Source organism: Lepidochelys kempii, chromosome 3, assembly GCF_965140285.1.
Source record: "Lepidochelys kempii isolate rLepKem1 chromosome 3, rLepKem1.hap1, whole genome shotgun sequence".
Lineage (NCBI taxonomy): Eukaryota > Metazoa > Chordata > Testudines > Cheloniidae > Lepidochelys > Lepidochelys kempii.
Window position 1 is genome coordinate 84,611,118 of NC_136382.1, and position 16,355 is coordinate 84,627,472.

At 43.0% G+C, this 16,355-nt stretch overlaps 2 protein-coding genes across 2 annotated transcripts in view; both read left to right on the plus strand.

Moving 5' to 3' along the window:
- CEP57L1 (centrosomal protein 57 like 1) overlaps positions 1–8,453 on the plus strand; it is a 51,209-nt gene extending 42,756 nt beyond the window's left edge. Inside the window, exons 8-11 of the transcript XR_013635558.1 lie at positions 4,561–4,721; positions 5,619–5,691; positions 6,200–6,310; positions 8,069–8,453. The gene's annotated coding sequence lies outside the window, so the exon portion shown is untranslated. The remainder of the gene's footprint in view (positions 1–4,560; positions 4,722–5,618; positions 5,692–6,199; positions 6,311–8,068) is intronic.
- Positions 8,454–10,898: 2,445 nt separating this feature from the next.
- LOC144930380 (uncharacterized) lies at positions 10,899–12,450 on the plus strand. The gene is made up of 2 exons (XM_078851937.1): positions 10,899–11,351; positions 12,314–12,450. Exons 1-2 carry the CDS (start codon positions 10,931–10,933, stop codon positions 12,430–12,432), a joined length of 540 nt encoding a protein of 179 aa, XP_078708063.1. The 5' UTR covers positions 10,899–10,930; the 3' UTR covers positions 12,433–12,450.
- The last annotated feature ends 3,905 nt before the right edge of the window (positions 12,451–16,355 follow it).

A 16,355-nucleotide genomic window follows, 5' to 3' on the forward strand; every position in this document is an offset into this window, starting at 1 on the left:
CTGATTTTAGGTTCATATTTCACCTTAGGAGCCCCTCTTATCTTAAACCATCTGATTTCCTGCTATCCCTATGAAGTAGACAAACATCTCAGAAGGAGGGGAGGGGTAGATCAGTGGTTTGGGCATTGGCCTGCTAACCCTAGGGTTGTGAGTTCAGTTCTTGAGTGGGCCATTTAGGGATCTGGGGCAAAAATTGGGGATTGGTCCTGCTTTGAGCAGGGGGTTGAACTAGATGACCTCCTGAGGTCCCTTCCAACCTTGATATTCTATGATAGGAAAACTAAGGTACAAGGGGTAGTCCAAGGTTACCACACAGTGAGTTGCTAGCAGAGCCAACATTGCTACTATGGGAACCCCTGTACCTAGTCCAGACACAGCAGCCTATTTTCAAAAAGTTTTAAACACTTAAGGGCCATATCATGTCCCAGGTAGCCCAAAGGGTTGCAGTCAGCTCTCGCAAGAGGGCAGGGGATCCTACACCTAAGCAATAAACCATAGGCCGACTGCTGTTAACTCTAGACAAGAAACAACCAGAGTTTCCCCCCCTGTGTGTAAGTACCAGGTGAACGTATTTGCACAATGACAGCACCAGAAGCCAGGGAGTCCCTGCACCTTCAGAGCCAGAGACTATCAAAGGCAATTGCAGCTCCTGTCTGGAAGCCCAGGAAGATCCTTCTGCTGGGCTTCCCCGCCCCTTAGAACCTTCAGTGTACTGGGGTTGCTATGGTTACACCTGGGCCTGTCCAGGCGCTGGGAAAGTTGCGAATGTATCAGCTGCTTCCTCTGCGCCCTGATTTTGATTCTGTTGTTAACTCTAGGAAGCGGGGGACAGACTGTTGTTGTGTGTTACTGCTGCAGGGAGAGGATCGGAACGCTTCGCTCACTGCAAGGGTTGATTGGTAGCAGCGGCTGACAGACAGCAACTTCGGGGGAGTTAGACAGATATTGTATGGCTCTGAAGCTGGCAATGGAGATTTTTGTGCTGTGGTTCTGTTTACAGAATGGAGGAAGGGCCAACTTTTGAATGGCATAGCAAATGTGTAATAAAATATTTAATCGACATAAATAGGTTACTACACACCGCTCAGATTGCCTGTCTCTGTGGAGTGGGAGGAGATGGAATAGGAAACCAGGTACAAATGGTTCATGACAGAGAGGTAGTTACTTGAGATCTTTACTTAATTTTATGTCAAACGTGTTCAGTTTGGAGTCTAGATGAGATTTTGGAGAGAAGAGGTGAGTTGATCATAAAACAGTTTTTTTAAATTTATTTAATCAAAAACTTTTCAGAGTAATAGCCGTGTTAGTCTGTATTCGCAAAAAGAAAAGGAGTACTTGTGGCACCTTAGAGACTAACCAATTTATTTGAGCATGAGCTTTCATGATGAAGTGAGCTGTAGCTCACGAAAGCTCATGCTCAAATAAATTGGTTAGTCTCTAAGGTGCCACAAGTACTCCTTTTCTTTTTTCAAAAACTTTTATGCATGTTTTATATTTCAGCATCAAACAGTTCAACCAATTTTTAACATGAATGTCTCACTATTATTTGTTCTCAGGAACTGTTTAAATTTTTCAACATGGGTTTCCTTTCTTAGAGTAAAACAGAACTGATGTACTGTAATATGCATTAAAAAGAGGTAAAGTATAGATAATAAAATGTAAACCTCAAAGTTTCCTTAGCTAGAGGAAAAAAATATAGAAATGAAAAATGCATTCCTAAAAAGCAGCAACTGCAAGAGTTTGTTTTGGAATAGTATCTCAGCATTGCCTGGAGTGGGGAGACTAGCTAAATTATTTTTTATTTAGAAAATTTACAATTGGAAGCAGTTGTTAACTACTTGTGATGGGATTTTTAAAGGAGCCCAAGGCCCTGTGCCTGCAAACATATAGGCATGTACTTAAATTTACTAGCATGAGTCGTTCCATTGATATCCGTGGAACTACTCATAGTAGTAAAGTTAATCACGTGCCTAAGTGTTTTCAGGATCAGGGCCTATTATGAGAGTTTGGAGTTCAATTTCAACGGGATTTAGATACCTAATTCCCTAGACTCCTTTGTGAATCCCAGTCTTGAATTCTGTAAATGATTAATATGTAGGAGAGTTTTCAAACCGATTGTTTTACTCAAGCAGCAAGTTTGGCTTAGTGAGGGCTTGGTCTGGAATCTCTTACAAGTCCTTTTAAATCATACATAGAAGAAAGAAAATAGTTTCAAATGCAAAGGACATTTAACTTTTTATGTTCATTCGCATTTTGAATATTATTACAGAGGCAGCAGACAAGTGTTACAATGACCCATCCCAAAGGAGAGTAATCACCCCTTACACTGGGTTATACAAATTGGTCTTGCATAAAATGATCAATGACAAGAGAACTGATTAGTGCTCTAATCGAGGGCAATAGTTTACAACTGGGATAGCTCAGTTGGGGGAGGGATAGCTCAGTGGTTTGCGCATTAGCCTGCTAAACCCAGGGTTGTGAGTTCAGTCCTTGAGGGGGCCATTTAGGGATCTGGGGCAAATGAATTGGGGATTCATCCTGCTTTGAGCAGGGAGTTGGACTAGATGACCTCCTGAGGTCCCTTCCAACCCTGATATTCTATGATTCTGTGAAAGCAGGACAAAGGATACAGGCCAAACAATATAATGGGATACCTAGAAAAGTAAATTGTATCCAACAACTGTTTACGTTTCTGGTTTTAATCAAATATACTAGCACACGTTAAACAGTAATACTCCGATGCATCCAATGAAGTGAGCTGTAGCTCACGAAAGCTTATGCTCAAATAAATTGGTTAGTCTCTAAGGTGCCACAAGTACTCCTTTTCTTTTTGCGAATACAGACTAACACGGCTGCTACTCTGAAACCAGTAATACTCTGTTACTTAAACCTGCTGGAAATATTTTTTTGTCTCCGTAGAAAAGGAATTCAGTTTGAAAAGATATGTTACAATCTTCTTCCCAGCATAAGTAGGGGTTGGCCATTAGACATCTCAATAAATCCACTGTGTTCTGGGAATAGAAACTGGCAAAAACACTTTTAGAAAAATAGCAAGGCAGGATCCCATCAAGACTTGGATACTTACTAATGTAACTAACTACAGATGTTTGTGTGGACTGAAAGATTTACTGAGAAACATTTGCTTCCCAACATAAGTACCATACAGAATTGTGATAACTTTATGGCAGCAAAATAAGAAACTAGATATATGGGAGCATATGTTCTTATTTCAGATTAAAAGTTCTATTTTCATCAGTTCACCCACATCTGGGGAATCCACAAGGAGACTACATTGTCCTCCTGTAGGGCCTGATCCAAAGCCCAATGAAATCAGTAGGAGTCTTCCCACTGACTTCAGTGGACTTTGGGTCTGTCCCTTAAAACTCCCCCATGGTGTGATGCATCAAAAACACTTGATAGTGGTAAGGCATTGTTCATAACTGTCTTACTTGTTCCCTTGCATTCCTTGTCTGTTTGTCACATCAGTCTGTTGTATCTTGTCTTAAATTTGGGCCCCAGTTCTGAAAACACTTGTGCATGTGCTTAACTTTACTTTAGAATAGTATCATTGACTTCATGTGAGTAAATGTTTGCAGGATTGGGGCTTTAGGTTGTTAGCTCTTTTGGGCAGGGACCTTCTTTTTGTTATATATTTGTACCATGCCTAGCATATTAGGGTCCTGGCCTGTAGGTGCTATCACAATACAAATAATACTCAAAGTCCAGGTTGTTATTTAATTCCACACTCTATATCCCCTTATAGAATGTGGACGTTTGGTTGCTTATATATATATATGTGTGTGTTACTGTTCAGTAGCAATGTAACAAATGCATGATATGTTTTCAGGAAATTAAAATTGGTTCCATAATCTTATACGGTGTGAATAAGATGCTGGTTATTGTTACTTATTACTAATTTGTGTACTTGTTATCAGAGTTGAACAGTTTTTGCCTGAACGTCTATAGTACAGCTGGAGAGCAGAGATTGATTTTGGAGGGACTGTGTCACACCAAGTGACTTTGCATTATCAATTTTGATTGTTTAGCAAAAACCCCAAGCTTCACCTCAGCCCTCGATGAGCTTTTCCTTTCAAAGCATTTTACAAAAGAGGCCAGTATCAGTATCCCTCCATTTTACAGATCGGGAAACTGAGGCCCAGAGAGGGGAAAGTGACTTGCCCAAGGTCACTCAGCAGCAATGTGATTAAACTCCATGAGACTTACTCAATAAATCCCAAAATGCAAGAATGCAAAGAGTGTAATTCCAGAGTCAGGAATAGAAATTATTTCTAATACGGGATTTCTTTAGAAATTCAAGTGGATCTGGTGTTTCCCACACCAGAAGAAAATTCACAATGTTCATTATAATATATGTCCTGATGGTCATCTCATATGCAGCACATACAACCTGTGATCTCTGTGGAGTTTTTTTTTTATTTTTAAACCTCAGTCTTTGGAAATATAAGAAAATCTCTGTGCATGTAGTTAATGTAATGTGCTCGTGAGGGGAAAAACCCTGTCTCTAGGCTTGTCATATTCTATACTGTACTTTGCTTGTAGACTTAAAGCACTGAGGTTTACAATATGGATGAATTTTACAAGATCTCTTCCACTAAGAGAGTCCAGCAGTTGGAAAAAGAACTAGCTGCTCAACTGGCAGAGCTGAAGACAGAAATAGAAGACAATGGGGTACTTCAGGGAACACCAGATAGATCTTACAGGTAAAGAAAACCTCTTGGTGAATGAGGAAAAGAGGACCAATTATGTCAATTATGTATTTTATAAGTGTCTGTTTCACGCACTTTTGTTTCCTCTTGTTAGAAATCCTACATGCCTAGTGATCTAGAGGCTTGGACACAGACCTAGGAACCAGGAACCTTGACTCTTTCTTTTAGTCCTGGCTCTGCTACTGACTCACTGTGTTGTATGGGAAAGCTAATTCTAAACTCTTTTTGGAAATTCAGTGCCGTTCTATGTTTTAAATCCCAAAACAAAATTTAAAATCTCCCTGCAGCTTTAATTAATCCTCTCACTTCTTTCATTGAAGAGGGGTGTCTTTAAGTGTTCTACTATGGTTTCCTATACATTGCTTTTGGATGTGATTCTGCAGCTCATACTCAAGTGAGGAGTGGGCACTTGGTTGGTATTTAAAACATACACATTCATTTTTATTTAGTAGTATAAATATTTAATATTTACAATAGTTTTTAGTGTGTAAAATTTTTAAATATATCTACATAGGTTGTGTGTGTGTGAGAGAGAGAGATTTGGTTCTTATCCTTTTTACAGCCTTGGTCTTCAGTGTCAATAAATACTGGGTCCTGTCTTTCAGGCGTCACTCAGGCAAAGCCTTTATTTATTTCAGTGAGGATTTTAATTGAGTAGGGCTTGCAAGCCCTGCCCAGGTGTACACACGGTCTGTCTCTCTCTCTCTCTCTAATTTTTTAAACTTTTCTGCCTTAAAAAAGGGATATTTACTGTGGATAATATTTACCATTGATTTATACCACTTGAATTGTACTGGGCCTTTCAAATTATGACAAAGGAATATATTAATTAACTGACACTGCATTGTTTTCTATCTGTCTGTAATATTCTTTTGGATAATCTTTCTATAGCTCTGTTCCGATACCAAAGGACGCGTCGTATTTCAGAAAAGAAAGGGAGGTGATACTAAAGAAAGGTTTACAGGTAACTGAAGACTATACTAGCATGAAAAAAGTCACCTTTAAATATATTCTAAACAGTAACTGAGAACTAACTTCAGTTAAAGGTGGGTTTTTTTTTTTTTTAAATGAACAAAAGTGTAACTGTCTCCATTTTTGACAATAAGGAGCACGGGGATAGAGTACTAATATAATTGTTTGTATAGTAGTGAAACAACACAACCCTTTATTTTTTCTACAACAGCTGTTCTTGTGATACTGATAATTTTTGGCCCAATCCTGTAGCCGTTGCCCATGTGATCATTCCCACTGGCTTCAACGGCTACAGGATGAAGCCCATAACGATAGGTTTTCTTTATTTAAAATCAATCATTTTGTATTCCAGATTGTGAAAAATTAGCCTTCTGCCTAGACTTTTGTGGGGGGAGGGGTGGTTTTGCCTATTACAAAACATGAACGCAGCATAGCATTTTTCCTGAGTATCTGTATTTGCCCACAAAGGTTGCTTGATGTCTAATTACCTGTGCTTGCAGGTAGCTGAGGCAAAACCTCTTGTTGTTCAGGCTGATGTCATGCAGAGGGAGCTAGAGAGCTGTCTGAAAAGAGAGAATACAGCAGAAAGCTTACCTCTGTTACTGCACCAGGTAACTTTTCTATTTGCTACTCAAAGACTTGGACAATGTTTCAACATGTATGTCCTAGCATGATGGTGACTGAGTTATGACTCAAAGCAAGGATTAAACAAAATTGTGTTCTAAGAGCCATCTTGAAAATGGATGTGCTTAAAGCATTTCCTGGGATAATAAGGAACCTCTTGTACTACTTGGTTTGGAATCTGAAAAGGGATCAAAGTCAGCTGGGATGGGCTGGAACAACATTCCTGTACTACTGTGTGCCCGCATCTGTTTCTGTAGCCTTTGTTCTTAAGCTTTTTTTTCTTTTAGTTGCTAATCCTAGTGGGACAGATTCTGCTGCCTTCCTCTTGCTGATTAGTACCTTACTAACAGTGGTGCAAATAGAAATCATTTCTTGCCGGTACTGCACTCATGGGAGGGACACAAGGGGACATCATGTGACTCCTCCCCAGCCCCAGCCCAAGGCTCCCATGCTCTCCCCATCCCCTCTGACATCCCACTTTGTATATACAATGATCAGCATGCTTAACTACTCACTTTCCCCCCAGATATGTAGTATTCGGTCTGTTTATATGGAATATGGGATTTGAGTGAGGAGCCATTTCAGCATACGTATGACTTACTAAAAGACAAATTTTAAGTAGAACTGTGTCATAAACTGCTGTATGGTATTGTATTCAAACATTGCATTTCAATGGGGGATTCAACTTCCTTTATAGGAACAGACTCCTGAAACTCTTACCGGCCCACAAAAGTGATCCATAGTCATGCAAATAGTCCCATTGTCTTCAATGGGATTGATCAAATGATTAAGGGTTTACAGGATTAGGATCCAAGTTTGTAAATTGTTCTGGATGAAACTGACAATGCCTGAGCTGTCAGATCAGAAGGAGCTTCATTCGAATAAAAACGAGCAAATGTGTGATAAGACTTAGCTCCGTTGCTAAGATGAGGAACATATTTTCAGCAAAGTTCTAGGCAGATTCTTGTGGCAGCTGGCTGGTTTAAGGCTGTCAGTGTCCGGCATTGTAATCTTCCCTTATAGTTCTCTCATGAACAAAGCTGGAAAATGAGGTATTTGTTTTCTTTGTTTTGCTGCTCCAGTTCCAGTTAACAAAATGCATGTTAGACTAGTTTGGCTGCAAAGAAGAATTATGTGTACACTGGGGACAACACCTGATTCCTGTCAGGCTGAGGAACTAGGCTGACATCAGACTCCAAACATCCTCTGGTCAGTGCAAGCAGAGACATTCCACTAATGATTTGGACTTGATGTGATGCAGTATGGATGTCATGGATAATTCAGAACAATGGGGAGAAACAGAATCGAAAACACTGTTTAAACACCTTTCGTCCCCTCCCCTCATGAGGACTCCTGACCAATGTAACAGCACTATACATATGCTAACAAACTTAAACAAAGCCTTGCCGCTTTCTGCTCCTTTAAGGAGCAGAGTGCAGCGCCCCCCTTCCCAAATCTTTCCGGTATCCCATACCCACTAAAAATCTCTTGCTGATACTGCGTATTGGAGGGTACCGCTCTACTTGCACCACTGCTTACTAATGAGTAGAACCATTTTCTTTACTAGGACTACTTGTAGAGAAAGTTATCTCTCAGTGTGAGGATGGGTGGCAGAACAGGGATACTAAGGGACTGACTATTTCTCCCACTTATGTTATTCTCAATTCTACTTTAGTTCCCCATAATGTTAAATTGTTACCATTTGCTCAAGTGTGACACTTTGTTTATTTTTGGTTTCATTAAAGTTTTTTACAGACAGAATTACTCATCTTGTCCAGAGTAAATATTTACACATGCTTAGATGGAAGAGATTTTGTAGGCACAGCAGTGTTATTGAACAGCTTTATCCCCACTATCAGGTAGGAAATCAAAAAATAGAAATATTGCATATGTGCATGATATGTTCATGGTGTTTGAGATGGCTGTCTTGCACTTAAGTGACAAAGCCATAAAGGATAAGGATCTTCCATGAAGCACTGAGATCTTCAGATGAAAGGTGTTCATATGGTAGCACATAAAATGTGCTATGCGGTTTCCAGCAAGAGAGGAGAACACACCACCTACCCTAAGAATGTACTGTGAGTGGAGGGAAAGGAATATTGAATACAAGTGTTTGGGGGCATAAACGTGTGGCCTTTTAGTACACGTTTGTGGTTTATTTTCAAAGGTAACCACTAGATGCCAAATGTTATCATTACTATTTATTATGTAGGTCATTTCAAGAGCATCAGAAAGACCTTTTATATCACCCCCTCCCCAAAGTATTCTTCATATGCCATATGTTAGCAGAATATAGTTTAGAAACTTTAAAAACATTTTGCTGGTACTACGTTTGTTTTCTTCCCTCCACTTGTAATTCAGACGTTTTTAGTGTTATGAGTCCAACTATACATTCTCGTAAAGAGCCCCTGTCACTGTAATGCTCAAAAATACCAGAGCTTTGAAACTAGTATGGCAATGGTCTTAACACTGTAATCGCACATTTAGCCCAGCAAGCTACTAAGTCATTAAAACCACATCACTTGGCAGCTGTGGAATTATATGGGTTTATTCAATAAAATCTGTTTTTGTGGCTGAAAACCACAGGCTTTAGAATATAGGCCCCTTCTGAATCTCCCTGACAGATTATCATTTAAAAATGAAGCAAAAGCAGTTCAAGAAGAGTCGAGTCCAGTCCAGGAAAGTGGAAGGCTCTTACCCATTCCAGCTTTCCATGCCCTCATTTATTGTATTTCAAAGAATGTAGCACTTGTTTCATTCAGCGCAGGTTCCTTACATTTCCAGGAGAAACACTTCTCGCAGAAAATAAATTGTGAGTTGTATTAGTGGTGGAAACTGAAATGTGACATTATGAAATAATAAATGTTAGGGTACAATAGTTTAAATGCTCCTCTTGACAACCTATTCTTATTGATTTAAATATAAAATGTTTAGTGACTGTGAGCATAGTAAATTTGTTGATTGCATTTTCTGGTTAGTATGTTATGCAGTTGTATTGTAAATATCTGTATTGTTTACCAACTCTAAATCAATATACATAATAAAGTGGATACTGCAAGAATCCTGTTGGTTGTAGACACAGACAGATTATGGTTATTTTCCAGCATTTTGTTATGCTAGCAGTGTGGAAGCACAGTGTCAGAGATGATAAAGCTGTTTCTACCTTCCACCATGGCAGGTTTATCAATTTAAAAAAAAAATGCTACTTAATATTTGAGCAAACTTTTAAAGACAGCAAACTCAGAGAAGAGGTAATAGGTTATGGAGCCAGTCACTAGCACTCAATCTACTTAGTAATCTCTGTGACACAAGTTGGTGGTTTCAGTGCATTTTCTAATGGACTGTTGTCCAGATCATATGCCATTACCACAACTGGCACTTACTGGCAGCCTCCTAAAAGGGGCCAAGGACTGAATGGACATGGAAACTGAAACAACCCTCCATTTCTACCACGAACCAGAGTAGATGCACACTGGCAGCGCACATGAGGAAACTTTCGCTGCTCTGGCATGTGCTGAACCTCTGTGATTGGCGAAAGGCCTAACTGTAGCACAAGAACTACTGTGTGCTAGTGTGATTCTATGCAACAGTTGTGGGGGTTGGTGTTGTAACAGCCTGGGAGAGTATTTTAGGCGAGTGTGTATTGGGGAAACTGTAATAAGGAATGTTTAACTTAGTTTTTAATTAGTGCTTGTGCAAAACTTGGGATGTTGTTGCTAAATGAGGAAAAAGTTACTTTCCTCATTTCCACTTTCCACTTTCTGATGAGCTCTAGTTTCCACCAAGAGCATCAGGTAACTAGGGATGTCAATCTAGAACATTCACTAGCATTAAATTTCCTAAAAATATACAAGGAAAAATTGTTTTTGAAAAGGTTTTTGTTGTTTCATTCTAAAAGCATGATGTAAACTGGTGATCTGATGTCACAAATGCCACTTATTTTTTATCCAAGTAGTCATTGCCATGTGGAGAATGGGGTGTATTTAACTGGAAAAAAGATTGTGGATGATTTTGAGTTTTTATACATTCGGATTTTAGACAGCTGGGTATATTAATTACAGCTTCTTTTACTGTCAGAGATGACTGCTAATAAATTCTCTGTTTGAGACTGGAGATGACCTTTCCTCTTATCCCTGGTCTACACTACGAGTTTAGGTCAGATTTAGCAGCGTTAGATCAGTTTAGCCTTGCACCCTTCCACACTATGAAGCCATTTTTCCTGACTTTAAGGGCTCTGAAAACCAGTTTTTGTACTCCTCCTCAACGAGTGGATTAGCGCTGAAATCGACCTTGCTGGGTCCAATTTGGGGTAGTGTCGACGCAATTCGACGGTATTGGCCTCTGGGAGCTATCCCAGAGTGCTCCATTGTGACCGCTCTGGACAGCACTCTCAACTCAGATGCACTGGCCAGGTAGACAGGAAAAGCCCTGTGAACTTTTAAATTTAATTTCCTGTTTGGCCAGCATGGCGAGCTGATCAGCACAGGTGACCATGCAGTCCCAGAATCTCAAAAGAGCTCCAGCATGGACCAAACGGGAGGTACTGGATCTGATCGCTGTATGGGGAGACGAATCCATGCTATCAGAACTCCGTTCGAAAAGACGAAATGCCAAAATATTTGAAAATCTCCAATGGCATGAAGGACAGAGGCTATAACAGGGATCCGCAGCAGTGCCGTGTGAAACTTAAGGAGCTCAGGCAAGCCTACCAAAGAACCAGAGAGGCAAACGGCCACTCCGGGTCAGAGCCCCAGACATGTCGCCTCTATGATGAGCTGCATGCCCTTCTAGGGGATGTCCCTACAACTACCCCAGTCCTGCGCGTGGACTCCATCAATGGACTCTCACACAACAGGGATGCGGATTTTGGGGATGAGGAAGATGAGGAGGAGGAGATTGAAGCACAGCAAGCAAGCGGAGAAACCATTTTCCCCGATAGCCAGGAACTGTTTTTCACCCCAGATCTAGTACCCTCCCAACCCACCGAAGTCAGGCTCCTGGACCTAGAAGGTGGAGAAGGGAGCTCTGGTGAGTGTACCTTTGTAAATATAATACATGGTTTAAAAGCAAGCGTGTTTAATGACCAGTTTGCCCTGAAGTCTTGGGATGCATTTGCGGCCAGTACAGCTACTGGAAAAGTCTGTTAACATGTACGGGGATGGAGCGGAAATCCTCCAGGTACATCTCAATGAAGCTCTCCTGGATGTACTCCCAAAGCCTTTGCAAAAGCTTTCTGGGAAGGGCAGCCTTATTCTGTCCTCCATGGTAGGACACTTTACCACGGCAGCCAGCAGCACGTAGTCTGAAATCATTGCATAACAAAGCATGGCAGCATATGGTCCCAGTGTTTGCTGACATTCAAGCAACATCTGTTCTTTATCTCTCTGTCTTATCCTCAGGAGAGTGATATCATTCATGGTCACCTGGTTGAAATAGGGGAATTTTATTAAGGGGACCTTCAGAGGTGGCCGTTCCTGCTGGGCTGTTTGCCTGTGGCTGAACAGAAATCATCCCTGCTGTTAGCCATGTGGTGGGGGGAGGGGTGAAGCGATCATCCCAGAGCATTGGGGGGGGGTGTGTGGGGGAGGGGGGTTAGTTGGGTTGGTGCTGCACATTAACCCGAAAACCGCAGCCCCTCCTTTTAAATGGCCAACCCATTTTAAAGGGCCAACCCAATGGGTGCTTGGTATATGAAATGAGGGCACTGCTGTTTGAAACCATTCCCACATGTTAGGAAGGTTAAAGAAGCCAAAAGACTGTGGCTTACCATGTCTGCCTGCAAGCCGAATTCTGTTGCCTGCCAGCCCTGTGTGTGTGATCTCTCACACCAAACCGGCAGGCCCTCGATATAAGAGGCAAAATATGACCTTGTAAAGAAAGCACATGTGCTATGTAATGTTAACAGCTTGGTTCACCGTGAAAGAGTCTACCCATTGTTCTCTAAAATGCCTGTTTTTTAAAGACTAATCTCCCTCTTTACCCTCCCGCAGCTGCAAATCTGGGAGGCAGTGACCATGAGTTGGTTGAGTTCAGGATCCTGACGCAGGGAACAAAGGTAAGCAGCAGGATACGGACCCTGGACCCTGGACTTCAGGAAAGCAGACTTTGACTCCCTCAGGGAACGGATGGCCAGGATCCCCTGGGGGACTAACATGAAGGGGAAAGGAGTCCAGGAGAGCTGGCTGTATTTCAAGGAATCCCTGTTGAGGTTACAGGGACAAACCATCCCAATGAGTCGAAAGAATAGTAAATATGGCAGGCGACCAGCTTGGCTTAATGGTGAAATCCTAGCGGATCTTAAACATAAAAAAGAAGCTTACAAGAAGTGGAAGGTTGGACATATGACCAGGGAAGAGTATAAAAATATTGCTCGGGCATGTAGGAATGATATCAGGAGGGCCAAATCGCACCTGGAGCTGCAGCTAGCCAGAGATGTCAAGAGTAACAAGAAGGGTTTCTTCAGGTATGTTGGCAACAAGAAGAAAGCCAAGGAATGTGTGGGCCCCTTACTGAATGAGGGAGGCAACCTAGTGACAGAGGATGTGGAAAAAGCTAATGTACTCAATGCTTTTTTTGCCTCTGTTTTCACTAACAAGGTCAGCTCCCAGACTGCTGCGCTGGGCATCACAAAATGGGGAAGAGATGGCCAGCCCTCTGTGGAGATAGAGGTGGTTAGGGACTATTTAGAAAAGCTGGATATGCACAAGTCCATGGGGCCGGACGAGTTGCATCCGAGAGTGCTGAAGGAATTGGCGGCTGTGATTGCAGAGCCATTGGCCATTATCTTTGAAAACTCGTGGCGAACCGGGGAAGTCCTGGATGACTGGAAAAAGGCTAATGTAGTGCCAATCTTTAAAAAAGGGAAGAAGGAGGATGCTGGGAACTACAGGCCAGTCAGCCTCACCTCAGTCCCTGGAAAAATCATGGAGCAGGTCCTCAAAGAATCAATCCTGAAGCACTTGCATGAGAGGAAAGTGATCAGGAACAGCCAGCATGGATTCACCAAGGGAAGGTCATGCCTGACTAATCTAATCGCCTTTTATGATGAGATTACTGGTTCTGTGGATGAAGGGAAAGCAGTGGATGTATTGTTTCTTGACTTTAGCAAAGCTTTTGACACGGTCTCCCACAGTATTCTTGTCAGCAAGTTAAGGAAGTATGGGCTGGATGAATGCACTATAAGGTGGATAGAAAGCTGGCTAGATTGTCGGGCTCAACGGGTAGTGATCAATGGCTCCATGTCTAGTTGGCAGCCGGTATCAAGTGGAGTGCCCCAAGGGTCGGTCCTGGGGCCGGTTTTGTTCAATATCTTCATAAATGATCTGGAGGATGGTTTGGATTGCACTCTCAGCAAATTTGCGGATGATACTAAACTGGGAGGAGTGGTAGATACGCTGGAGGGGAGGGATAGGATACAGAAGGACCTAGACAAATTGGAGGATTGGGCCAAAAGAAATCTGATGAGGTTCAATAAGGATAAGTGCAGGGTCCTGCACTTAGGACGGAAGAACCCAATGCACAGCTACAGACTAGGGACCGAATGGCTAGGCAGCAGTTCTGCGGAAAAGGACCTAGGGGTGACAGTGGACGAGAAGCTGGATATGAGTCAGCAGTGTGCCCTTGTTGCCAAGAAGGCCAATGGCATTTTGGGATGTATAAGTAGGGGCATAGCGAGCAGATCGAGGGACGTGATCGTTCCCCTCTATTCGACATTGGTGAGGCCTCATCTGGAGTACTGTGTCCAGTTTTGGGCCCCACACTTCAAGAAGGATGTGGATAAATTGGAGAGAGTCCAGCGAAGGGCAACAAAAATAATTAGGGGACTGGAACACATGAGTTATGAGGAGAGGCTGAGGGAGCTGGGATTGTTTAGCCTGCAGAAGAGAAGAATGAGGGGGGATTTGATAGCTGCTTTCAACTACCTGAAAGGGGGTTCCAAAGAGGATGGCTCTAGACTGTTCTCAATGGTAGCAGATGACAGAACGAGGAGTAATGGTCTCAAGTTGCAGTGGGGGAGGTTTAGATTGGATATTAGGAAAAACTTTTTCACTAAGAGGGTGGTGAAACACTGGAATGCGTTACCTAGGGAGGTGGTAGAATCTCCTTCCTTAGAGGTTTTTAAGGTCAGGCTTGACAAAGCCCTGGCTGGGATGATTTAACTGGGAATTGGTCCTGCTTCGAGCAGGGGGTTGGACTAGATGACCTTCTGGGGTCCCTTCCAACCCTGATATTCTATGATTCTATGAAATGTTTCATCGCTCCACATATCATCTCCATCCCAGAGACTATCAAAGATTAGAAACCGAAAAAAACACACTCATGGTGAAATGTTCTCTGAACTCATGCAGTCCTCCCACGCTGAAAGAGCCCAGCACAATGCATGGAGGGAGACAATGTCAGAGTCTAGGAAAGCACAAAACGAACGCGAGGAGAGAAGGGACGAGCGAGAGGAGAGGAGGCAGGATGCAATGCTGAGGCTACTGGAGGATCAAACTGATATGCTCCGGCGTATGGTTGAGGTGCAGGAAAGGCAGCAGGAGCACAGACCACTGCTGCAGCCCCTGTGTAACCAATCGCCCTTCTCCCCAAGTTCCATAGCCTCCTCACCCAGATGCCCAAGAATGCAGTGGTGGGGCCTCCGGGCACCCAACTACTCCACCCCAGAGGACGGCCCAAGCAACAGAAAGCTGGCATTCAACAAGTTTTGAAGTACAGTGTGGCCTTGTCCTTCCCTCCTTCACCACCCCACCCAGTGCTTCCCTCCTGCCAGGCTACCTTGGCAGTTATCCCCACATTTGTGTGACTAATTAATAAAGAATGCATGAATTTGAAACAACAATGACTTTATTGCCTCTGCAAGCGGTGATCAAAGGGGGGAGGGGAGGGCGGTTGGCTTACAGGGAAGTAGAGTGAACCAAGGGGGTGGGATTTCATCAAAGAAAAACAAACAGAACTTTCAGACTGTAGCCCTGGCCAGTCATGAAACTCTTTTTTCAAAGCTTCTTTGACGCGCAGTGCGCCCTGCTGTGCTCTTCTAACCACCCTGGTATCTCGCTGCGCATAATCAGTGGCCAGATGATTTACCTCAACCTCCCACCCTGCCATAAACGTCTCTCCCTTACTCTCACAAATAGTGTGGAGCACACAGCAAGCAGTAATAACGATGGGAATATTGGTTTCACTGAGGTCTAACAGAGTCAGTAAACTGCGCCAGCGTGCTTTTAAACGTCCAAATGCACATTCTACCACCATTCGGCACTTACTCAGCCTATAGTTGAACAGCTCCTGACTACTGTCCAGGGTGCCTGTGTATTGCTTCATGAGCCATGGCATTAAGGGGTAGGCTGGGTCCCCAAGGATAACTATAGGCATTTCAACATCCCCAGTGGTTATTTTCTGGTCTGGAAAGTAAGTCCCTTCCTGCAGCTGTTGAAACAATCCAGAGTTCCTGAAAATGCGAGCGTCATGTACCTTTCCCAGCCATCCCACGTTGATGTTGGTGAAACGTCCCTTGTGATCCACCAGTGCTTGCAGCACCATTGAAAAGTACCCCTTTCAGTTTATGTACTGGCTGCCTTGGTGGTCCGGTGCCAAGATAGGGATGTGCGTTCCGTCTATGGTCCCACCACAGTTAGGGAATCCCATTGCAGCAAAGCCATCCACTATGACCTGCACATCTCCTACAGTCGCTACCCTTGATAGCAGCAAGTCAGTGATTGTGTTGGCTACTTGGATCACAGCAGCCCCCACAGTAGATTTACCCACTCCAAATTGATTCCCGGCTGACCAGTAGTTGTCTGGCGTGGCAAGCTTCCACAGGGCTATCTCCACTCACTTGTGAACTGTGAGGGCTGGTCTCATCTTGGTATTCTGGCGCTTTAGGGCAGGGGAAAGCAAGTCGCAAAGTTCCATGAAAGTGCCCTTACGCATGCGAAAGTTTCGCAGCCATTGGGAATCGTCCCAGACCTGCAACACTATGCGGTCCCACCAGTCTGTGCTTGTTTCCTGGGCCCAGAATCAGCATTCCATGGC

Excerpts from the sequence above, each read along its gene's own strand:
- LOC144930380 (XM_078851937.1), top strand. The coding sequence starts at position 10,931 with ATGCCAAAATATTTGAAAATCTCCAATGGCATGAAGGACAGAGGCTAT. Across the intron at positions 11,352-12,313 it reads AGGTGGAGAAGGGAGCTCTG|CTGCAAATCTGGGAGGCAGT; the intron begins GTGAGTGTACCT and ends ACCCTCCCGCAG.